Genomic DNA, 26217 nt, shown 5'->3' with positions numbered 1-26217 from the left:
AGGTTCTACGTGCTGTCATCAACACTGCCTTGAAAACTCGAGACACCAAGACTGGCCTCAGAAATAGATACCTTTAAAAAAAATTGCAAGTATATTTCTTTTAGCGATTCCAGTAAAATTAAGCATCAAGTAAGCACAAGTGGAAAGTGACCTACACTATTAACTTGAACTAAAGGTAATGAAGGCTGCTTAAGCTTTGTATGTCGTTGGATTTTTTGGAGTCCGGAGGTGTCCATCTGCAGAAATTGAAGCCTAAATTGAGGTTGGATTCCAGTGGGTTCTGAACAATTCTGCTTATCTTGAAGATAGTAGCTTCATAAGGAATAGACAAGTCAAAAAAAACACTGATCAATAATAGGCAGTCTAGTGATCTAAAAATAAAAGATTAAAAAGTTTTCTGCTGTGAAACATTTCAAGATTTATTAATTTCTTTTCACTTTCCCCATTACTCACACACATGCTCACACTTTTTCTTTTCACCAAAATGGACTGACTGTCCAGCCCCTGTGCAGATCTACAGGAACATGCATTTTCTCATAACCCACAGGTCCACCAGTGCCACTGCAGCAGGTTCACAGAGGGATGTGGGAAGTGTGGAGTGACACTTTTGGTTTGAGTTTGTGATGCTACATTTGGTAAAGTTACAGTTGAAAAACAAGGAATCCACATTTTAGATTGGTCATTTGACAATGAAGCTCCGCCACCTAATCAGATAGTAGATGATTGGCTAAACCTGTTAAACACCAAATGGCATGAAAAGCCAGGTTGCTGCATGGCAGTGCATTGTGTTGTGGGATTGGGAAGGGCACCTGTGCTGGCGGCACTTGCTTGGACTGAATATGGAATTAAGCATGAAGATGCAGTTCAGTTTGTAAGACAAAAAAGAAAGGGAGCAGGGAGCATTCTATTCCAAACAGCTGCTTTACTTGGAGAAATGCCAACCTAAGACGTAATTACACTTCAGAGATACCGGTGGGCATTGCCATGTTCAGCAGAAATGTAAATGAAGGCCGGCTTGATTGTGGCACTTTAGAGGAACTCTTAGTACTCGGAAGCGTGAATCTGGAGTCTTACCTGTATCATCCAAGTAGTGATAGGCTCAGTACTCAGCCACTCTCCCAGTGGCTGGAAAAATGCAAACGAAAGAAATCCCTCTATAACATCAATAAAATGTTTAAGAAAAAATTAAATAAAATTGTATCTATTCAAGGTGACAACAGGATCTTTTGATATATCATTGTGGAGAGACTGACACAATCCAGCTAATGAATGTATCCATCACCTCACATAGTTACCCTTTGGGTATGTGTGATGAGGGTATTTCACTTACTCTAAGTGAATTTCAAGTATACATTATTAACTGTAGTCACCATGCTGTCCATTAGGTCTCCAGAACTTATTCATGTTATAACTGCAAGTTTGTTCTCGTTTTAAAACATCTGACCAACATCTCCTCATTTCCCACTCTCGCCACCTGACCTCTGGTGACCACACTTCCACTGTTTCTGTAAGTTTGCCTTTTTAAGATTTCACATTCAATTCCCTATGTTTGTGGTTATTTCTCTTTTTTCATCTCTCTCCTCTCCTCCATCTCCCCGGAGCCATCTCTCTGTCATAAGCATCGTGACTTACCTATAATTCTCCCTACCACTCGAGTTATGGATCAGCTTTACTTTTTTTCTGTTAATTCTTAGCTTCTTTCCATAAATATATATATTTTTTCTGGTTTCCTCAACTGAAGTCAAACCAATTGTCTTTTTAAAGTATTGGTGGGCCGGGTGCGGTGGCTCACGCCTGTAATCTTAGCACTTTGGGAGGCCGAGGCGGGCGGATTCCCTGAGCTCAGGAGTTCGAGACCAGCCTGGGCAACACGGTGAAACCCCATCTCTACTAAAATACAAAAAACTAGCCGGGCGTGGCGGCGGGAGCCTGTAGTCCCAGCTACTCGAGAGGCTGAGGCAGGAGAATTGCTTGAACCCGGGAGGCGGAGGTTGCAGTGGGCCGAGATCGCGCCACTGCACTCCAGCCTGGGCGACAGAGCGAGACTCCGTCTCAAAAAAAAAAAAAGAGTATTGGTGGATTCGGTTTCCCTTCATGTTTCTCAGAAAACCTTGTGAGCCGGTTTGGCGTCACTGCCCCTCCAGGCGACAGGCACTTCCGGATGCGGGGCACTCTGGGAAGTTGAGTTCGCGGCGGCTCCGTCCTTCACGTTTACGCACATACACTCGTGGCAAAGCTTGCTGGCGGCCCTTTCTTCCTCTTTGTCCTTCGCTGCCACGTGAGAGGGGAGTGTGCTGGTGTGCAGTCCCCTACTCGTCCCGGCCCGTTCGGAGCCGCGCGGGAGCGCACAAAGGCCGGCGGCTCCGGCGCGTGCGCGGGGCGCGGGAACGGGCGGCGTCACGTGATCGCGGGGCCGCGGGCGCGCGTGCTCGAGCGCGACTGGCGGCGGCGTCTTTTGTGAGTTCAGTGCGTTTAATGCGGGGCTGGCGCGGGGGGCTCCCGGGATGGCGGGGGGGAGGCGCGCGGGAGTGGCCGCGGAGGGCTTCAGCTTCAAGGTCCTGGACGTCCGCTCGCGGACTCGGGGCTGCGGCGGGGTGGGGCTGCCCCGGGTCGTGAAGATGCCGTGGGCCGCGGAGCCGCGCGGGTTCTGGGCTGTGGGGCGGGCACGGCCTTTCCGGAGGCGCTGCTCCTGGGCGTCCTTTCAGGCGGGCGTGGAGGCGCCGGCGTGGGCCTCGGGTGCGTTCGGCCTCGACCGCGGGCCAGCCCCGTTGCCGAGCCGTGGCCCTGAGGCGCGGCTGCCCTGCTGGACCGCATCCGCCCGCAGCCTGGCTCTGCCGCTGTCGAAAGAGTCTTTTAAAGCGCTGTGCTTACAGGTGTGAGCCACCATACCTGGCCCTGTATTTTTTAATGGTTACATTTATTGACTGTTTTAGAGTTTTTTAAATGACTTTTGTCTTTTGTATCATGTAGCGACATCTCCCCTCAAATTATGCATATATTCATTCACCTGTGGTTTTTTTTTTTTAGACATTCTTAGGGTTTCCATTACTTTAAAATTTAACCCATCTGGAAGTAGTTGTATGAAATAACTGCCTTTATTTTCTTTTTCTTTTTTTTTTTGAGACGGAGTCTGGCGCTCTGTCGCCCAGGCTGGAGTGCAGTGGCCGGATCTCAGCTCACTGCAAGCTCCGCCTCCCGGGTTTACGCCATTCTCCTGCCTCAGCCTCCCGAGTAGCTGGGACTGCAGGCGCCCGCCACCTCGCCCGGCTAGTTTTTTGTATTTTTTAGTAGAGACAGGGTTTCACTGTGTTAGCCAGGATGGTCTCGATCTCCTGACCTCGTGATCCGCCCGTCTCGGCCTCCCAAAGTGCTGGGATTACAGGCTTGAGCCACGGCGCCCGGCAACTGCCTTTATTTTCTTTCAAATATTCTCGTATTCATTAAATAATTTAGTTTTACTCATGGCTTTGAAATGCTACGTCTATTACATGCTGACTCTTGCATAGAGTTCTGCTTTTTTCATCTGTTTAACCTCTCTGAAGCCACTGTCAGATGTTATAATGATTATAATTTATATGTATTACAGTAGGCTGTTCACATTCATTATTTTGTATTTCCAAAAGCGTCCAGGCCCGGTGTGGTAGGGTATGCCTGTAGCCCTAGCTACTCTGTAGCCTGAGGTGGGAGGATCACTTGAGCCCAGGAGTTCAGGGCTGCAGTGAGCTATGGTTATGCCATTGCACTTCAGCCTGGACAACACAGTAAGACCCTGTCTCAAAAAAAAAAAGTGTTCGAACTGTTCTTGAACCTTTTTCCTTACACGTAAACTTTAGAATTTTGAGATTCTGATTGGAGTTGAATGAGTTATATAAATCATTTGAGGTCAAATTATCTTCACAATATGAAGTCTTCCTATCCCGGAATAAAATTGAATTATAAATTTCTTTAGTTCTATTTTTATAGTTTTCATTGGTGTTTTTAGTATGCTTCATATGGGTCTTGATATTCCTACATATTTTATGACTTTTTTCAATTATGAGTAGGATTTTATTTTTTCATTATTTTATATAAGTTGTTGATATCTTACAGAAATAAGGTTATTGATCTGGAAAGATGTTATTCACATAATGGAAAAAAAAAAACAGTTTTTAAATATGACCCTATGCTTCCATTTTATGAAAAATATCACAATAGTTTCCATCATCTCAAGAATGGTTACCTGTGGTGAGATCATAGATAATAGTTCTTATTTAGCTTGTGTACATTTTTTATGTTTTGCCATCATATTTTACTTTTATAATAATAATTATAGCTAATATATGTTTAGTGTGACTGTGTGCCAGCTTCTGTTCTAAGATTTATGTATTATCACAATTTAAGGTATAAAGGAGTCATTTCTTGTATAACTGGGATAAACTGCTGTGTGTTTCTGAGTTGGCACTGAAGTTTGAACCACAAAAAGGCGTGAAAAACAAGTTAAAGTGCTGCTTGTTAGTGTGATACAGGGTTGAGGCAGGCTGTCCTTCATTTGTGTTTTTATGGGAATTAGTGACTGAATGTGTGCATGGTAATAGGAGCTGACTCCAGGATTTATGTTGTGTGTGTTTGTGCATGTAGATATGCACAAACGACAATATGACTTTAGTAGTACATGCTTTGAATGTAGCAGGATAGAGAATTAACATTTGAATTTTGCTACTTACTAAATGTGCGATCACAGGCACATGTTACGATCACTCATTGTCCCAGTTTTCTCTTTGTAAAACATAGATTATGTTACACGCCTCATAGGGTTGTGAATAAGAGTTAAATTTAAAATGCTTAGTATATTGTCTCACATACAGAAAGCACTGGAACGTTAGCTGTAACAGTTATTACAAGGCCCGAGGCGCTTTCCTTTTAATACCTCTTTTGTTTCTTAGACTCCCATTGTGAGGTCCACTTTATCCTCACCGTTGTAGCAAATACAGAAATTGGGGCTTTGAAGGCAAGAAAGGAGGGGGAAAAAGACAGTAACTGCAATAAGCATTAAATGTTTTCAGTTTGTCAGTTAAAAGACAGACTGTTGGTTTGGATTTTTTTTTTTTTTTTTTTTTTTTTGAGATGGAGTTTCACTTTTGTTGTCCCAGGCTGGAGTCCAGTGGCACAATCTCCACTCGCTGCAACCTCCACCTCCCAGGTTCAAGCAACTCTCCTGCCTCAGCCTGCCAAGTAGCTGAGCTTACAGATGCGTGCCACCACGCCCGGTTTATTTTTGTATTTTTGGTAGAGACGGGGTTTCATCATGTTGGTCAGGCTGGTTTTGAACTCCTGACCTCAGGTGATCCATCCGCCTTGGCCTCCCAAAGTGCTGGGATTACAGGTGTGAGCCACCACGCCTGGCCAATTTGGATTTTTTTTTTTTTTTTTTTTTTGAGACAGAGTCTCGCTCTGTTGCCCAGGCTGAAGCACAGTGGCCGGATCTCGGCTCACTGCAAGCTCCGCCTCCCGGGTTTAAGCCATTCTCCTGCCTCAGCCTCCCGAGTAGCTGGGGCTACAGGCACCCGCCACCTCGCCCGGCTAGTTTTTTGTATTTTTTAGTAGAGACGAGGTTTCACGGTGTTAGCCAGGAGGGTCTCGATCTCCTGACCTCATGATCCGCCCGTCTCGGCCTCCCAAAGTACTGGGATTACAGGCTTGAGCCACCGTGCCCGGCCGGATTTTTTTTTTTTTTTTTTTTTTAAACACCAATACATTTGAGCTCTGAGCTGCTTATAAGGGGCAAAGATAATGATGCTGAGATTTTAAGTGTAGTTGAACAGATGATAACATACCAGGTAAATACCAAAAGAATGCTGAAGCCAATTGTGGTGTTTTATGCCTATAATCCCAGCACCTTGCGGGGCTGAGGTGGGAGGATCACTTGAGCCTAGGAGTTCAAGACTATTCTGGGCAGCATAGTGAGATCCTGTCTCTACCAAAAAAAAAATACAAAAACAGTTAACTGGGCATGGAGGCACACAAACCTGTAGTCCCAGCTACTTGGGAGGCTGAGGCAGGAGGATCCCTTGAGCCCGGAGTTCAAGATTGCAGTGAGCTATGATTGTGCCACTGCATGCCAGCCTGTGTGAGGGAGCAAGACCCTACCAAAGAAAAAAAAAAAAAAAAGAAAGAATGCTGATGTTGCAGACTTCGTCTAAGATAAAATAGATTTTAAGGCAAAAAACATTATTTGGGATATGAAGCATTGTTACACAATGATTTTTTAAAACCCTCTATTTAACCTTGACGCATCAAACAATATAGCCATAAGCATATAATCCAAACATCAGCAGAATTATAAGGAAAAACTGACTAATCTAGTCTTATTGTGAGATTTTAACCCATTTCCTTCTGAAATGGATAGAATTGGCAGACATAAGTTAAGGATATATTAATAGAAGATTTTAATAGGAAACTAGGCTCAGAATGGTGAAATTTGTTTTTGCCAAAAGTCATCTAACTGGTAAAGGAAAAAAGTTGATTGAAACTCAAATCTGTTTTCATACAAATCATATAAACTGTATTTTTCCTAACAGCACCTGTCAGACTGACTTGCATTTCAGCGTTCACAGTGAATATTGAGTGAATCTCACAGTTACTTTATTTCTGATATTTCCTTATCTGTTTGCAGAGACCTAGGCTTCCGCTGTTCCATTTTACTATATTCTGTTTCCTTGAGAACCCTGTTTCAGTTACATAGCAAGCATACCTCTGGCCTTAGATGATCATGAATTCCAAGTTCCTAGCAAGAGAGAAAAAGATTTCAGGTGCAATGTGAATATACCAGTTGAAGTACATTTCTCCCAAAGTCCACAGATCCTGGTCCCTACAAATAAGCGTGCTCATGTGAGATAAGAAAGGAGTTCCTGGAACCAGGAATTCATTCTCAGTGTAGAAGACCTAGCCGAGCCCTCACTCCACAGTTTTGGGGCAGAAGCAGAAGAGACGCACAGTAGAACCCATCTCAGCCTTGCTGATCATCTCGTACAGCAGCAGAAAATGACCATGTTACAGGTGAGTTGATTGTTTAGTTCTTATTTTTTCCCAGGGAATTAAAAGAGATGTGTAAGCTTTCCAGTGAAAAAGAAAAGTTTAAATAGTTGAGAAATCAGAGGAAAATAGCCTCAGAATAGATGATCAGGATTGGAACAAAATTGGCACAGTGATATATTAACTATGGGACCATGACAAGTTCTTAGGGTTGAGTATTTATAGCATATTTAAAGCCATAACATCTTACATAATTACTGCATTTGAGCTGCAAACTTTATTTTCAAATTTTTGGCAGTCGTAATAGAGAAATGTGAACTTTTATATACTTTGCATGGTTTAAAGGTAATTGCCCATAGGAAATAAATATTTCTTGGTTATCAGGTGTCCATTTATTTTTCCTTGGTGAAGTCTTATGAATAAGAGATATGCAGTAGTTCCTCCTTATCTGCAGTTTTGCTTTTTGCAGTTTTAATTTCCCAATTTCCCATGGTTTGAAAATATTAAATAGAAAATTTCAGAAATAAGCAATTTGTAAGTTTTAAATTGCTTCCTGTTCTGAGAAGCATGATGAACTCTTGCACCATTCCACCCAGGACCTGCCTCATCCGTTGGTCCAGCAGATCCATGCTGTGTATGTTGCTTACCTGTCAGTCACTTGGGAGTCATCTGAGCTGTCAAATCAGCTCATGGTAATACGGTGCTTGTGTTTTAGTAGCCCTTATTTTACTTAATAATGACTCCCATACATAAAAGTAGGGATGCTAGTAATTTGGATATATCAAAGAGAAACTTTAAGTGAAAAGGTGAAAGTTCTAAACATAACGAAAAAGGTAGGCTGAGGTTGCTAAGGTCTATGGTAAGAACAAATTTATTCGTGAAATTGTGAAGACGGAAAAATAAATACATGCTAATTCTGCTGTCACACCTCACACTGCAAAAGTTATAGTCTCAGTGTGTGGTAACTTTTATTACACAATGTTATAATTGTTCTATTTTATTATTGTTGTTATTTATTTTTTACTGTGCCTAATTCATAAACTGAACTTCACCGTAGGTATGTATGTGTAGGAAAAAAGCGTAGTCTTTATGGGATTTGGTACTGTCTGGTTTCAGGCATCCACCGGGGTCTTGGAACATCTCCTTTGTGGATAGGTGGGGGCTACTGTGGTGGGTAAATGTTCTCAAGAGAAACGCTAATAAATGCATGAACCTTACGGCATTTTTCATAGCATTATTCAGAGTATGTCCCAAGGATAGAATGCCAGAGCAGGACTTCGTGACCATAATTGTTTACTTTTTACCTTTTTAAACGGTAAGGCCTAATTTACATGCAGAAAAGTACATTTTAAAAAATACAGTTTGATGAATTATTATCAGTGGAATGTGCATGAAACCACCACTCAGGTCAAGAAATAGAATATTCTTAGCCCAGATGAGTCCCTTCTTTGCCCTCTCCCAATTATCACAGCCTCTTCCTCCTGACAGAGGTAACCAGGATCCTTTTTGGTAACCATTTCCTGACTTTATAGTTCTGCTCCTCTCTGTGCATTCTTAAACACTATATTTGATTTTGTCTGCTATAGTATAAACTCACTTCTGTCTTCTTTCACTTCACATTTTGTGACATTCACTACAATTGCAACTGCCTTCCTTCCTCCAGTTGAGGTGGCTTCTTTATTTTTTATTTATTTTGAGACAGAGTCTCACTTTGTCGCCAGGTTGGAGTGCAATGGTGCAGTCTTGGCTCACCGCGACCTCTGCCTCCTGGGTTCAAGTGATTCTCCTGCCTGAGCCTCCCGAGTAGCTGGGACTACAGGCATCCACCACCACACCCGGGTAACTTTTTCTGTTTTTAGCAGAGACGGGGTTTCACCGTGTTTTGCCAGGATGATCTCGATCTCCTGACCTCGTGATCCGCCTGCCCCGGCCTCCCAAAGTGCTGGGATTACAGGCCTGAGCCACCGCGCCTGGCGAGGTGGCTTCTTGATGTCTAGTCAGTGTTCGCATTTCCAGTTCTCGTAACATTCAGAGGTTGGTTGTTGTTTGTTTGAATCAGAATCCCAGTAAGGTTCATACAGTGCAGTTGGTTCATCTGTCTCTTTAATCTCCTTTAATCTGTTGGTTCTTACTTTTTTCTTTTTTCTTTTTTTTTTTTTTTTTGAGATGGAGTCTCGCTCTGTCGCCCAGGCTGGAGTGCAGTGGCCGGATCTCAGCTCACTGCAAGCTCCGCCTCCCGGGTTCACGCCATTCTCCTGCCTCAGCCTCCCGAGTAGCTGGGACTACAGGCGCCGCCACCACGCCCGGCTAGTTTTTTGTATTTTTAGTAGAGATGGGGTTTCACCGGGTTAGCCAGGATGGTCTCGATCTCCTGACCTCGTGATCCGCCCGTCTCGGCCTCCCAAAGTGCTGGGATTACAGGCTTGAGACACCGCGCCCGGCCGGTTCTTACTTTTTTCTAGCCAAATTATTCGTTAAAGAAGCCAGGTCATTTTTCTGTATAGTTTCCTACTGTGTGGATTTTGCCACTTGCAACAGTGTTGTTAATGTTTGTCACCTGTATTTGGCGGTGTTAATATGTTTGTCATCTGTATTTGCTATAAATAGGTAAATTTAGAGTTGTGCTGTCCAATACAGAAGCCACTGGCCACACAGGACTTTTTAAATTTAAATTAATTAAAATTAAATCCCACAGTCACACTCACCACATTTCAAAATGCTCAGTAGCCACAAGTTAGAGATCCATGAATTGGATAGCGTAGTTAAAGAATATTTTCATCATCACAGAAAGTTATGTTGGACAGATCTGATCTAGAGGGTTGGTCACATTGAAGTTTAGCTTTTTTGGGCAAGAATGCTTCAGAGGTTGTGGTATGTACTTCTTTCAGAAGACACGTTTGCTTGTCTCTTTTAGTCGTGGTAACATTTTTTTTTTGAAATGGAGTCTTACTCTGTCACCAGGCTGGAGTGCAGTGGCGCAGTCTTGGCTCACTGCAACCTCTGCCTCCTGGGTTCAAGTGATTCTCCTGCCTCATCTTCCCGAATAGCTGGGACTACAGATACACGCTCCCATGCCCAGCTAATTTTTTGTATTTTAGTGGAGTCGGGGTTTCACTGTGTTGCCCAGGCTGGTTGCGAACTCCTGAGCTCAGGCAATCCTCCTGCCTTGGGCTCCCAAAGTACTGGGATTACAGGTGTGAGCCACCGCACCCGGCCAGCATTTTTTAAATGATCATTGCATAGATGGATTATTTCATTGGGAGTTGCAAAATGGTGACGTTACTTTGATCATTTCTTCTTGATCAATCTGTCAAGGCACAGGTTTCATCTTTTTGTCCCAGACCTGCCATTAGTCATTTCTATAGTAAATGGTATCTGAAATTTTGTTATTTGAAAGACTTTTCTTGCCAAAACATGGAAGTACGCTGTATTTTGGCATATTGATGTTGTATACAGGAACTTTTTTTATTTTTATTTTATTTTATTTTTTTTAGGCAGAGTCTCACTCTGTTGCCCAGGCTGGAGTGTAGTGGCACAATCTCGGCTCACTACAACCTCTGCCTCCGGGGTTCAAGCGATTCTCCTGCCTCAGCCTCCTAAGTAGCTGGGACTACAGGTGTGCCACCACACCCAGCTAATTTTTGTATTTTTTTTTTTTTTTTTTTTTAGTAGAGATGGGGTTTCACCATATTGGTCAGGCTGGTCTCAAACTCCTGACCTTGTGACCCACCCACCTTGGGCTCCCGAAATGCTGAGATTAAAGGTGTGTGCTACCACTCCCGTCCAGGAACTTCTTAAGCTCACTTACTAGTTCTAATGATTTTTATTTAGATTTGATTAGATTTTTCATATTAACAAAAACATTAGCAATAACTTTTTTTTTTTCTTTTTATTTTAAGAGTTACGGTCTCACTCTGTCACCCAGGATAGAGTGCGGTGGCACAGTTACAGTTCACTGCAGCCTTGAACTCCTGGACTCGAACATGCCTCACACCTCAGCGTCCCAAGGAGATGGGACTGCAGGCACATACTACTAAGTCTAGCTAGTTTAAAATTTTTTTTTTGTTTTTGGTAGTGACAGGTTCTCACTATATTGCCCAGGCTGGTCTGGAACTCCTGGCCTCAAACAGTTCTCCTGCCTCACCCTATCAAATAGTTGAAATTATAGGCATGAGCCAGCACACCTGGCCAGATCATTTTATTTAAATGTTTGGAAGAATCACCACTAAAACTACATAGATCTTGCATTTTCTTTGAGGGAAAGTTTTAAATTGTGGGGTCGGTTTCTTTAACCGTTACAGGATTAATTCAGATTTTGTTTCTTCTTGTCACTGGGTTCATTGTTTTTCAAAGAATATAGCTATTTGGCCGGGTGCGCTGGCTCACACTTGTAATCCCAGCATTTTGGGAGGCTGAGTAGGGTGGATCACGAGATCAAGAGGTTGAGACCATCCTGGCCAACATGGTGAAAGCCCATCTCTACTAATAATACAAAAAGTTAGCTGGGCATGGTGGCGGGCGCCTGTAATCCCAGCTACTCGGGAGGCCGAGGCAGGAGAATGAACCCGGGAGGCGGAGCTTGCAGTGAGCCAAGATTGCGCCACACTGCACTCCAGCCTGGGCAACAGAGCGAGACTCTATCTCAAAAAAAAAAAAAAGAATATAGCTATTTCATCTAAGTTGTTAAGTATGTTGGCCTTATTGAAGTATGACCTCAATAAGATCCTCCATTTTAATGTATAATTCAGTGATTTTTTTTTTTTTTTTTTTTTTTTTTGAGGTGGAGTCTCGCTCTGTCACCCAGGCTGGAGTGCAGTGGCCGGATCTCAGCTCACTGCAAGCTCCGCCTCCCGGATTTACGCCATTCTCCTGCCTCAGCCTCCCGAGTAGCTGGGACTACAGGTGCCTGCCACCTCGCCCGGCTAGTTTTTGTATTTTTAGTAGAGACGGGGTTTCACCGTGTTAGCCAGGATGGTCTTGATCTCCTGACCTCGTGATCCGCCCGTCTCGGCCTCCCAAAGTGCTGGGATTACAGGCTTGAGCCACCGCGCCCGGCCTAATTCAGTGATTTTTAAGTAAACTTATACTGTATAACCATCATCACAGTCTAGTTTTAGAAGATTTTCCTCACCCCAAAACAATTTTTGTGACATTTTTGGTCAATTCCTCTTCCCACCCCAGCCTAAGACAATAATTAATTTGCTTACTCTCAGCTGGGTGCAGTGGCTCACACCTGTAATCCCAGCACTTTGGGAGGCCGAGGTGGCTGGATCACCTGATGTCAGGAGTTCGAGACCAGCCTGGCCAACATGGTGAAACCTCGTCTCTACTAAAAATACAAAAATTAGTCAGGCGTGGTGGCAGATGCCTGTAATCCCAGCTACTCAGGAGGCTGAGGCAGGAGAATTGCTTGAACCTGAGAGGTGGAGGTTGTAGTGATCCAAGATCAGGCCACTGCACTCCAGTCTGGGTGACAGAATAAGACTGTGTCTCAAAAACAAACAAACAGAAATTAACTGGGTGTGGTGGCGTGCACCTGTTGTTCCAGTTTCTCAGAAAGCTGAGGTGGGAGAATCACGCGAGTCCAGGAGGCAGAGGTTACAGCAAGCTATAATTGTGCCACTGCACTCCAGCCTGGGTGACAGAACAAAACTCTGTCTCAAAAAAGAAAGAAAGAAATTTGCAGTTATCTGAATTGCTGTTCCCTTTAAGTGATGTGATTTTTTTTTCTTTCTAGCCATTCATGATGTGTCTGGGTATGGATTTCCTCATGTTTATTGTCTGGCATTGACTGAACTTCTTGAATGTTTTGGTTTATATCTTTTGTCAGTTTTACAGAATATTCGGCTATCATTTCTTGAGACTTTATTTTCACCATGCTCTTTCTTTTCTCTTTCTGGGACTCCTATGACACTCACGTTAGAGTCTTTGGTATTATTTGATAGTGTCCTGAGCTCTGTTCATTTTTAAGTCATTTTCTCTCTGTTCAAAACTGACAGTTTCTATAGATCTGTCTTCAAATTCTTTGACTCAAATAGAGTGAAGCACTCCCTGCTTTTTATCCACACTGTACTCTCCTTTATTTCTTATTATAAGTTTATTTTATTTGTAAGTGCGTGTTTGCAGCCCTCTGTAAGACAGCGTGACTTTTGAAAGTATTATTTTGTTATCTTCCTTCTTGGTGTTTTTGTGTATTGGTTTGTTTTTGAGATGGGGTCTCACTCTGTCACCCAAGCTGCAGTGCAGTGGTACAGTCACAGCTCACTGAAGCCTCGACCTCCCAGGGTCAAGCAGTCTTCCCACCTCAGCCTCCCAAGTAACTGGGACTACTGGCATGTACCACCATATCCAGCTAATATTTATATATATTTTTTGTGGAGACAAGATCTCACTATATTACTCAGTTTGGTCTCAAACTTTTGGGCTCAAGTGATCCTCCCGTGTTGGCCTCCCAAAGTGCTGGGATTATAGTTGTGAGCCACCTTGCCTATCCTATTTTCTTTCTTTGGTACTACCTCTTCCAGTGCCAAATTTGAGGTTCAGTAAATATTTTATTGGTGGTTCAGGGGGTTTAAAGTCACCTATTCCAGTTTGTGTGTCTTCTGTGAAGTTGTCAGAATCAAAATGGAGTCACTAGTGTGAATTTTTTTTTACCCCGACAGGTAGAGCTGGGGAATCCTGTGAAAAGAGTGTTCTCACACTTGCATGCCTGATAAAAATGATCACAAAAGACTGCAAAAGCCACAGCCTTGTACAAAGGCCATTGAAGCCTTACACAAAAATACTTTTATTGGGACATCTGCCCAGCAGCTGCCTGTCCAGCTTTGGACTGGTGTCACCCTTATTATTGATCTTTGTAGCCAGGGAGAACTGTTTCAAAACAGTTATGTGATGCACCTCATTTTTTTCCTTTAAAAACCTTTGTCTGTCTTCCCATCCAAGTACTAACCAGGCTCGACCCTGCTTAGCTTCCGAGACCAGGCGCGTTGAGGGTGGTATGACTGTAGACACCTTTGTCTTTCTTTACCTCCCTGAGTACACATGTAGTTTACTGTGGCACGTGTCTTCCCATGGCAGGACTCTGTTCCCAAATAAACATCATTTTCTTCTGGAGAGCCTCTCTCTTTGTTCTTCGGGTTAACAGTTGTATAAATGAAAGGATGGAAGAATGCACAGTGACATTTTATCACACAAAATATGCGAAGGTAGGGACATAGTAGGCATTTTGTATAACTTGTTATGAGAATAAAGTGCTCAAACTCCAATATTTTTTTCTCACATCATACAGTGTTAACTGCTTCAGGTTTACTAGGATTGTGCTCTTACAGGAGTCATTCTCATTTGATGATTTATCTGTGGACTTCACCCAAAAAGAGTGGCAGCTCCTGGATCCCTCTCAGAAGAATTTATACAAGGATGTGATGTTGGAGAACTATAGCAGCCTAGTGTCACTGGGTAATAAAAGCTTTCTTGAGTATCTCGGACCCTGCCCAATGCATTGCCTTTTATTTTTAGTTACTGGGAAGTTTCAGAAGCCTGTAGTTAGGCTTCTGAAATTTTTAATGATTTTAGACCTGAAATTTAGATCACAGTTGCTTGGACTATGACACCAAGAAAGTATTTGGGTCTCACCTTTCAATAATGAAGTCGTAAGTTTTTGTTATGCAGCCTCTGAAACTTAAGTAGTAATAGTTTGAGTAATAGTTTGAGCAGTAGTGGTAGCACCTAATGCATGTGACTTACTGTATGCCACATCTTATGCCACGTGCTTTACGTATATCAACTCATTTAATCATCAGAGATGATGTGGCTAGTACCGTTATCCATTTTTCCTGATGAGAAAATCGAGGCCAAGAGAGGTTGAGTAGCTTTCCCAAGAGCTAACAACTATTAGATTAAAGAGCCTGGATGTAAACCCAGGCTTGCTGGCTCCAGAACCTCTGAAGTGTTTGGTGGCTTTGTCCTAGACCCTGTTAGCCACCAGGGAGACCGTTACTGTAACTTTGAGAGTTACTTACGCTGTTGAAGTACAGCTTTATCAGGCCAACTGTGATGTGACACCTTGCTCATCGCCAGAGGCCCTAAACCCCAAGCATTTGGGCGCAAGGCCTTTGTGATTTTCCCCTTAACAGGGTATGAAGTTATGAAACCAGATGTCATCTTCAAATTGGAGCAAGGAGAAGAGCCATGGGTAGGAGATGGAGAAATTCCAAGTTCAGATTCTCCAGGTGAGTGTGTGAGAACCAGGCAGATGGGAGAAAGCAGAAGTCCCATGTCATCTGGTCGGTGGTGGGTTGGCATCTCTGAAATGTGCTTTAGGGATCTCTTTTCAAAATCTCTAAACCTTCGGTGGTACCTCAGAACAATTGACATTAGCTACTCAAGTAAGTCACGTTTAGACGTAGCTTCTTTATAGCTTAAAATGAAATGTGTCCTGCTTATCTTGGCCATGACGTTATTCTCTGTGACATCTAGGACCTTGACTTCTTGTTTGGTATTCTGTCCTCACGTGTTTAATCCCATTCAGTCCCTCCTTCCCCTGTGGTCAAAGACTCCTCCGTTTGTCCATTGAAGCATCTTGATTTTGTCTTCAATTTGGGTATCTCTGATGCCCAAAAGACCACCCTCCAAAGCCCCAGTCTGTTCAGTCTCATTATATTAGAAAATGGAGCTATCATTTCTCCCAGTTTATCCTTATCCTCCCTTTTAAATTAGGTTCCTTTGTGTTTTTTTCCTACAGATTAGACATCATGAAGTATATGAATAATCCTTTTTTTTTTTTTTTTTGAGACGGAGTCTCATTATGTCACCCAGACTGGAGTGCAATGGTGTGATCTCGGCTCACTACTCCACCTCCTGGGTTCAAGCAATTCTCCTGCCTCAGCCTTCCCAGCAGCTGGGACCACAGGCACATGCAACCATGCCCGGCCAATTTTTTTTGATTTTTAGTAGAGACGAGGTTTCACCATGTTGGCCAGGCTGGTCTCAAAAACTCCTGACTTCATGATTCGCCTGCTTCGGCCTCCCAAAGTGCTGGGATTACAGGCATAAACCAATGCACATGGCCGAATAACGCCTTTCTACCATCCTTTCATGTTGTTTTAAATTTTTTTCTGTTAGGAAAGTATCTTTTTAAAGCCTTCCTTCCTCAACTTCCACTTAAAACTAGATCCATGATGTCTCATTTTTGAAGTTGTCAAATTGCTAGATAGATCCGGTTTCTAATATTTTACAAGCTACCTTAATGATGCCACCATATTTTGTTTCCTAAAGCTTCCCACACTATTCTGATCAGTTGAACCTCTTTACTCATTATCTGCTTTGTGACATTGACTTACTTCAGATTCCCTCCAAAGCAGACCCTCAGATACTTATGTGAGTGTAAGAACTTATTGGGGACATGGTCGCCACAAATGTAGTGAGAGAATGGACAAGTCAGACCATGGAAGCGCTGGGGGCATTCATGCCAGTGAAGGGTGGGCTGACGCTCCGACTACTGCTGTGGGTGGTGGATTCTCAGTTCTGCTGAGTGCCTCTGAGGCACTGTGAGAATATTCCTCAGTCTTGACACTCTGAGGTACCAGGAAACCCAGCTATTGATGTACTAACTCCCATCTCTCATCTTGAGGTTTCCTCTGCCGCAGTAAGTATCCAGAATGTCCACGGTCCCTGTGTACAGACCAATCTTTTTTTTTTTTTTTTTTTTTTTGAGGCGGAGTCTCGCTCTGTCGCCCGGACTGGAGTGCAGTGGCCAGATCTCAGCTCACTGCAAGCTCCGCCTCCCGGGTTCACGCCATTCTCCTGCCTCAGCCTCCCGAGTAGCTGGGACTACAGGCGCCCGCCACCTCGCCCGGCTAGTTTTTGTATTTTTAGTAGAGACGGGGTTTCACCGTGTTAGCCAGGATGGTCTCGATCTCCTGACCTCGTGATCCGCCCGTCTCGGCCTCCCAAAGTGCTGGGATTACAGGCTTGAGCCACCGTGCCCGGCCAGTACAGACCAATCTTGTGCTTTCAGCTCGAGAAGGTTCTTGGGTAGAGAGCCGTGAGTACCTCCGGTAGGAATCTTGACAGTGTATGAGTGAGGCGGTGGCAGCATCTGCTACAGATTTGTAATCTTTGCTTTCAGGGACCTCCATAGTATGACACTATTGCTGCCTGTTCAGTTATTTCTTCCTTCCCCCCATTCATGGTCAGTTCCATTTAAACATTTCTCAAGTGTTTTCAGATATGTAATGTCTTGAACTTTTAATGGTATTATACTAGTGACCTAGAAATTCTTAATCCTTTCCATAGGAACTTGGTTTTCACTGCATTCATATTTGTGAAATGTTCCTTGACTACCCCAGCCTAAATTTTTCTCAGCTTTTGCTGAAGTCCCATCTGCGACCTGATCATAGTATGTATAATATTTTTTAGAACGTTGGTCCCTGAGCTTTGTTTGCACACATGGATGCAGGGGCTTATAATTAAATGTCTTCACTTTAGTTATAGAACATGTAATATTTGATAAATTTCTTTCCAAAAGCCTTGTGTTTGTTTTTATAGACAGGGTCTTGGTCTGTTGCCCAGGTTGCAGTGTAGTGGCGTGATCATAGGTCACTGCAGCCTCAAATTCCTGGGCAAAAGTGATCCTCTTGCTTCAGCCTCCTGAGTAGATGGGACTACAGGTGTGTGCCACCATGCCTGGTTTTTTGTTTTGTTTCGTTTTGTTTTTTGTTTTTTTGTTTTGTTTTATGTGGTAAGACTGGGATTTGTAATTTGAGAAACTTCTTGTCGTTTTTATGTGCCCTTTTTAGTTGAGATTCACTCACCCAGTGGGTTTAATCCTTTACTGAAAAGGATTACAAAGTAAGACCAGAAAATAAATTCCAGAAACATAGGAGTTAAGAAGATGAGACATTTGTGTTCTTTTTTTAAAAAAATTTTCAGCACATAAACACTGAACATTTGTTTTATTGCAAGGCAGTGGGGAGCTAATTATCAAGATGACACAAATGGGGACTGTGCGTCAGGGTCTCCAAGATCCCCCCCATGTTCAGAGTCATTAGAAGGACTCACTGGACTCAGCATATTTGTACTTATGACTAAGATTTATTACAGTGACACTGTAAGGACACAGCTGGATCACAAATGAAAAAGGCACAGGCAGAGTCTGGAAGAACCCTTTTGCAGGCCTCCTAAGCTCTCTCCTTCCCATAAGGGTCAAAGTTTACCATCCCCCTGCAGCAAAAATGTAGTAACACATGTGTTTGATGTTTCTGCCCATTAAAGACCATTAGAGATAAGTGCCCAAGGTCTTTACTGGGAGCTGGTCCTATAGGTATTCTCTGCCTAACATGTGCTGATCATACTGTTTGTATACAGTCTCGGCATAGTAATTATCAGTTAGGAAATAGTAGGGACATTCCTGAAACCCATGTTCTCAGATGCCAGCCGAGGGCCAATCTTGCAAGCAGGACTTTCTATGGATGGTAGTTTTGGGCCTGAAGCTCTTTTCTACACAGACTACTTCAGAGAAAATAGAATATTTATTGACTTCTTTTATTTTTAAGTTATTGTGCTAGGTACTGTGGGTATAATAGAGCACTAGAGATATATATTTCCTGCTGACATAGTGTTTACTTGCTAGAGGACAGAAAAAGAACAGGGTAGTAGGTAAGCAGGAAGAAATTCAGATCCTGCTAAGTGTTATTACAGAAATAAATTAGATGAGAGAATGGGTTAGTCTGCTCAGTCTGCCATAACAAAATGTCATATTCTGGGGAGCTTAAACAACAGAAATTTATTTTTCACTTTTGGAGATGGAAAGTCCAAGGTCAAGGTACCAGTTGTTTTCTGGGGAGGGCTCTCTTCCTGCCTTGTGAAGAGCCACCCTCTCACTATGTGTTCACATGGGCTTTCCCCAGTGTGTACGTGGAGAGAGAGAAAGAGATAGATAGATGTAGATGGATCTCTTGTGGGGTTTCTTTTTTCTTTTTCCTTTTTCGAGACCAGGTCTCACTCACCCAGCCTGGAGTGCAGTGGCACAATCATGGGTCACTGCAGCCTTGACCTCCTGGGCTCAAGTGATCCTCCCAAGCATCTGGGATTATAGGTGTGCACCACCACACCTAGCTAATTAAAAACAGGTTTGTTTGTTTTTTTTTGTACAGACACAGTTTCACTGTGTTGCCCAGGCTGCTCTCAAACTCGGGGGCTCAAGTAATCTGTCTGCCTCAGCCTCCCAAAGTGCTGAGATTACAGAGGTGGGCCACTGTGCCTGGCCTCATATCTATTTTTATAAAGATGATAACCCTGTTTGATCAGGGTCCTACCCTTATGACCTCATTTAATCTTATTTCCTTAGAGGTCCTATCTCCAAATACAGCCATTCTAGAAGTTCTTCTTCAGTATACAATTTTTGAGGAGATAAATTTAGTCCATAACAGAGAAAGACATGGGAAAACTAATTGTAGACATGAAAGATGTGAAATGAGCATGGAGAAGAGTGTCTCTAAAAGGAATGACAAATAAGAATATGTTAAGTCAGAAAATGGTTTAGTTACTTTTAGAAACCGAATGGAAGCCCGTGTGGCTGAGGTCAGTATGCCCGAGAGATGCAGATAAGTTGGAGAGAGTATGGGAACTAGATCATATCTCAACTTGTAGGCAACACAATGGAGTTATAATCGAGTCAAGAAATTTTGAAAAGTAAAATCTGATTTAGAATTGTGAAAGTTTATTCTCACTGCCAAGTAGAAAATGTAATTGGAAGCAGGGAAACCAATTAGCAGGGTATTTCATTGAGATAATGTGATAGTTTAGAATACAGCAGAGAAAGTGATGGAGAGAGTGGGACTATTTGGGATACACCACAAATGACCAAATATAAGGCAATTACATTTTTCTACTAGGAAAAAAAATAAAGATGGGGGAAGGCAGATGTAAATTTAAAACACATACTTAAGTATTAATAGTTCAATAATTTGATAACATTTAAAATAACATGAATGTAAGTTTAATTTATGAATGTTTCATTTTCTGCACCCATATTTTCTGATACCGTTTTATTGAAACTTCACATACATCTCAAAATTAATATGTTAGGCCTAACACAGTGTCAATTGTGGGGGCCTGCACCTGTAATCCCAGCAATTTGGGAAGCTGAAGTGGAAGGACTACTTGAGCCTAGGAGTTTGAAACCAGCCTGAGCAACATGGTGAGATCCCATCTCTACAAAAAATTCTAAAAATTACCTTGAGCATGCTGGCATGCACCTGTAGTCCCAGCTACTCAAGAGGCTGAGTTGGGAGGATTAGTTGAGCCCAGGAGTTCGAGGCTGCAGTGAGCTATAATTGCACCACTAAACTCCAGCCTGAGTGACAGGGCAAGACCCTGTCTCAAAAAACAGAATTAATATGTTTATAGTGGAGTCTTGATTTGAACCCTTGTATTTCTCCCTCAGTTTTCCTCAATGCATTAACACCATAATCTACCAAATTGTTCAAACTCCAAACCTAAGGGTAATTCTAGATTCTCTTTTTCCCTTTATTTTCTCCATACCAAATACATGAGCAAATCTCAATTCTACCTCCACCATATAATTCTACAAATATATTACCTTCAGTTGACATTTAAATTTGTAGAATGTTTTCACATTACTGATTATCTTTCTTACCTGTAGGTACAACCTCACAAAAAATTTGAAATACAGATTTTTGTTGAAAAATGGGCCTAGCATGTTGATTTATGCCTGAAACCCCAACACTCTGGGAGAGACCAAGTCTCTTACTGGTTTGGGAAGCTAAAGTGGGAGAATTGCTCGAGCCCAGGAGTTCAGGAGCAACCTGAACAACATAGGGAGACCCCATCTCTACAAGAACAACAAAATTAGCCAGCCATGGTGGTTGCACACCTGTGTATTCTGGCTACTTGGGAGGCTTATGTAGGAGGATCTCTTGAGCCTGGGAGGTTGAGGCTGCATCACAACACTACACTTCAGTCTGGGCAACAGAGCAAGACCCTGTCTCAAAAAATACATATTTTGAAGTTCACTTATAATAGTATAAATGGTTATATCATGAGGATAATGGAAATAGAGCTATGTAACAACTGACTATCAAACTGTCAGATTATTTTTAGAATTTTAGTCTTGGGATAGTTTTAGTGAAAGTACACATGGATTTTAAAGTTCTGTGCCTGAATAGTTAAGATGAAAGATGATATGGTTTGGAAAATGTGTTGCATAAGTGACTTTCTTAATACCAACGTGAAGATGCATATGGCAAGCTTAAATAAAACTTTAGAATGAGAACCAATACGCAAAATATTTCTCATTCTTTAAGCTTGAAATGACTACCTAATTTTTCTTTCAAATATGTTCATTTTCTTCTTAGTATTTACTGCAGTGTACAGTTTTGTTGTTTTAAAAATATTATTTCTTTATCTTTTCCATTACAATGTAAATTTTATAATAACAGGAACTTATTTTTTCTCTTGTGTCTCTATACCTCACACACTACCTGGGCATAGTGTATACTCAGAAAGTATTGAGTGAATTAATTACTCAAAACATTGGGTCAAAGCTTCTTCCATCCGTTTTTCTTTGCTTCTCGTTGCTTTTCATGTGTTTTTTACATTCCCCATTTAATAAACATATTTGTCAACAATCAAAGGTGACTTAATCTCCAGTCAGTTTCCTGTTTCTGTTTTTAGTAGTTCCTTGCAATACCTAGAAGATTGTTATTATACTTGGGACTTACTTCAGACTAGGAAACTAAGCCTTAAAAGCAGCCAACCCCTCAACATAGCATTTGTAGGTTTTTTTTTTTTTTTTTTTTTTTTTTTTAGAAAGCACAACCAAACATTTTTTTTTTTCCTTTATAGAAGTCTGGAATGTAGATGGTAACATGATGTGGCACCAGGATAACCAAGACAAGCTTAAAATTATAAAAAGAGGTCATGAATGTGATGCATTTGGAAAAAATTTCAATCTGAATATGAACTTTGTTCCTTTAAGGAAATCAAACAACGAAGGTGACTTAGATGGATTGATTTTAAAACATCATTTAGATTTGCTTATTCCAAAAGGAGATTATGGAAAAGCAGAATCAGATGACTTCAATGTGTTTGATAATTTTTTTCTCCATTCCAAGCCTGAGGATACTGATACCTGGTTAAAGTACTATGATTGTGATAAATATAAAGAGAGCTATAAAAAGTCACAGATTATCATATATCATAGAAATCGTTTAGGGGAGAAACTCTATGAATGCAGTGAATGTAGGAAGCGCTTCAGTAAGAAACCAAGTCTCATTAAACATCAAAGCAGACATATAAGAGACATAGCCTTTGGCTGTGGTAATTGTGGCAAAACCTTTCCCCAGAAGTCTCAGTTTATTACACATCACAGAACTCACACGGGAGAAAAACCTTATAATTGTAGCCAGTGTGGGAAAGCCTTCTCCCAAAAGTCACAGCTCACATCCCATCAGCGGACACATACAGGAGAGAAACCATATGAGTGTGGCGAATGTGGGAAAGCCTTCTCCCGGAAGTCACATCTCATATCGCATTGGAGAACACACACAGGAGAGAAACCCTATGGATGCAGTGAATGTGGGAGGGCCTTTAGTGAAAAGTCCAATCTCATTAACCATCAGAGAATTCATACCGGTGAGAAACCTTTTGAATGCAGGGAGTGTGGGAAAGCCTTCAGCAGGAAGTCACAACTCGTTACACATCACAGAACTCACACAGGAACAAAACCCTTTGGATGTAGTGATTGTAGAAAAGCTTTCTTTGAGAAGTCAGAGCTTATTAGACATAAGACAATTCATACTGGAGAGAAACCCTATGAATGCAGCGAGTGTAGGAAAGCATTTAGAGAGAGGTCGAGTCTCATTAATCATCAGAGAACTCACACAGGAGAGAAACCTCATGGATGCATTCAGTGTGGGAAGGCCTTCTCCCAGAAGTCACATCTCATATCACATCAGATGACACACACAGGAGAAAAACCCTTTATATGCAATAAATGTGGGAAAGCCTTCAGCAGGAAATCACAGCTCGTTAGACATCAGAGAACTCATACGGGAGAAAAACCATATGAGTGCAGTGAGTGTGGGAAAGCTTTCAGTGAAAAATTAAGTCTCACTAATCATCAGAGAATTCATACAGGAGAGAAACCATATGTATGCAGTGAATGCGGGAAAGCCTTTTGTCAGAAGTCACATCTCATATCACATCAGAGGACACATACAGGGGAGAAACCCTATGAATGCACTGAATGTGGGAAGGCCTTTGGTGAGAAGTCAAGTCTTGCAACTCATCAGAGAACTCATACTGGAGAAAAACCGTATGAATGCAGGGACTGTGAAAAAGCTTTCTCCCAGAAATCACAGCTAAATACCCATCAGAGAATTCACACTGGAGAGAAACCCTATGAATGCAGTCTTTGTAGGAAAGCTTTTTTTGAGAAGTCGGAGCTAATTAGACATCTGAGAACTCATACAGGAGAAAAACCTTACGAATGCAATGAATGTAGAAAAGCCTTCAGGGAGAAGTCAAGTCTCATCAATCATCAGAGAATACATACAGGAGAGAAGCCTTTTGAATGCAGTGAGTGTGGCAAAGCTTTCTCTCGGAAGTCCCACCTTATACCACATCAAAGGACACATACAGGTGAGAAACCCTATGGATGCAGTGAATGTAGGAAGGCCTTCTCTCAGAAATCACAGCTGGTTAATCATCAGAGAATTCATACAGGAGAGAAGCCTTATCAATGCATTGAATGTGGGAAAGCTTTCTCACAGAAGTCACAGCTCATCAATCATCAGAGAACTCATACAGTAAAAAAATCCTAGAAATACAGTTAATAGTAGTCTTTGACATCATCTTGGACTTCAGAAAATACAATTATGATAACGTTTTTAGACAGTCACATTGTGTTATGTGTCTGTACTCCTTGAGGGTGAGAACTCTAAATGAGGTGGTATATGGAAAGCTGATCTTAACTCATAGAGTGAACCTATGAATGCAGTGCATCTCAACAACTTTTCAAACCATAGTCAAGCCTTACAGAGTAGAACATTCACAGCAAAGAAGAATCGTGCGAATATCAAAAAGCCTTCCAGAAGTCAAGTCTCCTAAGCTATTAGACATATTCCCACTGGGGATGAGGGAAAACCCCATGAATGCAGGAAATGAGGCAATATTTTTAAGAAATGACAATTCATTGTACATAAGGAAATGCCCTTAGGAATGAAGTTCTATGAAAGTACTAAATATGGGATAGTGCAACAAGTAACTAAACTATTTTGTATTTTGGAGAATTCATATTATGGAGAATCTAACAATTTAAAGACACTGGGAACACTTGCCCCTCAGTATAGTACTGTCAAGGGAAGCCATACACTTTTTGTAGACATGGGTACCAAAAATACCCAATTCTAAGTGGTTGGCAGTTGTTCACTTTGAAGTGTGAAGTTTTAAAAATATGTGAATAAAATTATGAATAAATTCACCATTGAAACATCTAAAAAATTCTTAGTGGTATTTGTGGCTTATCTTCTAGTGTCACATATGTTTTGCGTTTTGAACTGACATATAATTTAGTGTAATTGGGATTATGAAATGCATATGCCTTATAGTGCCTCTGATGTCTGTGAAGACACACTACACACCCCTGGTTTTTGTTTTTTAACAATAATATAGAAAATGGAAAGTCATGTAACATGGCTACATTAATAAGTACCTTGAGTGATAACCCATTTCTTTTTCCTTATTATAGACATACATAAGGGGTCTTTTGTTTTTACTGACCTTTCTATTCAGTAACTAAAGCCAACATTATGTAAGTCTTCTGCATCCTCAGAGTCTGAGTAACAGTTTATATAAAATAAATATGCAAAGGCAGGAACCACAGAATAACCATAGTAATATATAACTGAATGAGCAAAATAAAGATGTTTGAACTACATTACAACACCCAAACTAAATGAAATAAAGTAGTGCTGTATCAAATCTTTTTCTCAGTGAGATGCCTCCATATATTTTATATATATCTGTGTATCTTAAGTGATATGTAACCCAAATACCACTATTTTAATTTACTGTGATTAAAGTATCATGGATATTTTGTGGTACTATTATGCTCTTTGTGTTGCATAAAATATCTTGTAAAAAATTAGATGAATAAATGAATTATTAAAAAATCACATTTCTGAAGATGTAAAGTATTAGGGAATTTTATGCTGGAAAAACATTTTTGACATTCAAAGAAGCCTATTTTCTAACAAATTTCTGTGGTCACTGGAAAAGTACATATGATCCTGAACTTACAGTGGGGTTACATCCCAATAAACCCATTGTAAGTTGAAAACATTGTAAGTCGAAAATGCATTTAATACACCCAACCTACCAAACATCATAGCTTAGCGTAGCCTACCTTAAACATTCTCAGAACACATTCTAATGCATCGTCTATTTTATCAAAAGGTGTTGAATATCTGATGTAATTATTGAATACTGAAAGTGAGAAATAGTAGTTGTATGGATACCATTGTAATGTTGAGAAACTGTAAGTCACATCCTCTTAAGTCAGGAACTATCTGTTTTAGGAAACAAGATTTCCATTTTATCATTTGAAATGTATTTGACTTTCTTTGACTAGTTGCATTATCCCCATGGAAAACTTCACATTGAGAACTTACAGTATTTAAGTATACTTCCGTAAAAATGCATGAACCATCCCTTAGCTAAGTAAGGATTTTGTAATGTTCTCTCAATGTTGCTTGACAAAGTTAATATTTTTTGTATGCTGATGAAATTTAGAAAAGTCCAATATTGAGCTTGATTGCAAACTTAGAAAAAATCAAGGATTCACCTTTTATGTTCAAATTGTTGTATCAGTATGATATTTTGCACCTTTACCGTGAACAGTATTTTCTCCTTTAATTATTGATTTTGCAACATTTTGGGAAAGTTGGAATTTTAAATAAATGAGAATAATTTTCTAAACCAGCATACCAATTCAACAGCCAAATAATTCTGTCTTTTCGTGCTATAATTTTAAAGCATCTAATTTTCCAACTTTTTATTTGTACTCAAGTGTATGAACTTCCTGGCTGGGCATGATGGCTCAAGCCTGTAATCCCAGCACTTTGGGAGGCTGAGGAGGGTGGATCACTTGAGGTCAGGAATTCAAGACCAACATGTTCATGGCCA

At 41.3% G+C, this 26217-nt stretch overlaps 1 protein-coding gene and 1 pseudogene across 2 annotated transcripts; both read left to right on the top strand.

Annotated features, from left to right (window-relative positions):
• The first annotated feature begins 200 nt into the window (after positions 1–200).
• Positions 201–1007, top strand: LOC115900053 (annotated as a pseudogene).
• A 1210-nt stretch (positions 1008–2217) lies between these two features.
• ZNF84 (zinc finger protein 84) lies at positions 2218–26217 on the top strand. Of its 2 annotated transcripts, none has more exons than XM_010378588.2 (5): positions 2218–2457; positions 6831–7035; positions 14340–14466; positions 15144–15239; positions 21877–26217. In XM_010378588.2, the coding sequence occupies exons 2-5, from the start codon at positions 7021–7023 to the stop codon at positions 23853–23855; spliced, it is 2217 nt and encodes a 738-aa protein (XP_010376890.1). In that variant the 5' UTR covers positions 2218–2457; positions 6831–7020; the 3' UTR covers positions 23856–26217. The 2 variants fall into 2 exon arrangements, with proteins under 2 accessions (XP_010376890.1, XP_030795295.1); XM_030939435.1 differs by having other exon boundaries at positions 2301–2466.

The sequence above is a fragment of the Rhinopithecus roxellana genome, chromosome 10, assembly GCF_007565055.1.
Source record: "Rhinopithecus roxellana isolate Shanxi Qingling chromosome 10, ASM756505v1, whole genome shotgun sequence".
NCBI lineage: Eukaryota > Metazoa > Chordata > Mammalia > Primates > Cercopithecidae > Rhinopithecus > Rhinopithecus roxellana.
This window is presented reverse-complemented; position numbering and strand designations above follow the sequence as displayed.

Excerpts from the sequence above, each read along its gene's own strand:
- ZNF84 (XM_010378588.2), top strand. Across the intron at positions 14,467-15,143 it reads TAGCAGCCTAGTGTCACTGG|GGTATGAAGTTATGAAACCA; the intron begins GTAATAAAAGCT and ends TCCCCTTAACAG. Across the intron at positions 15,240-21,876 it reads TCCAAGTTCAGATTCTCCAG|AAGTCTGGAATGTAGATGGT; the intron begins GTGAGTGTGTGA and ends TTTCCTTTATAG.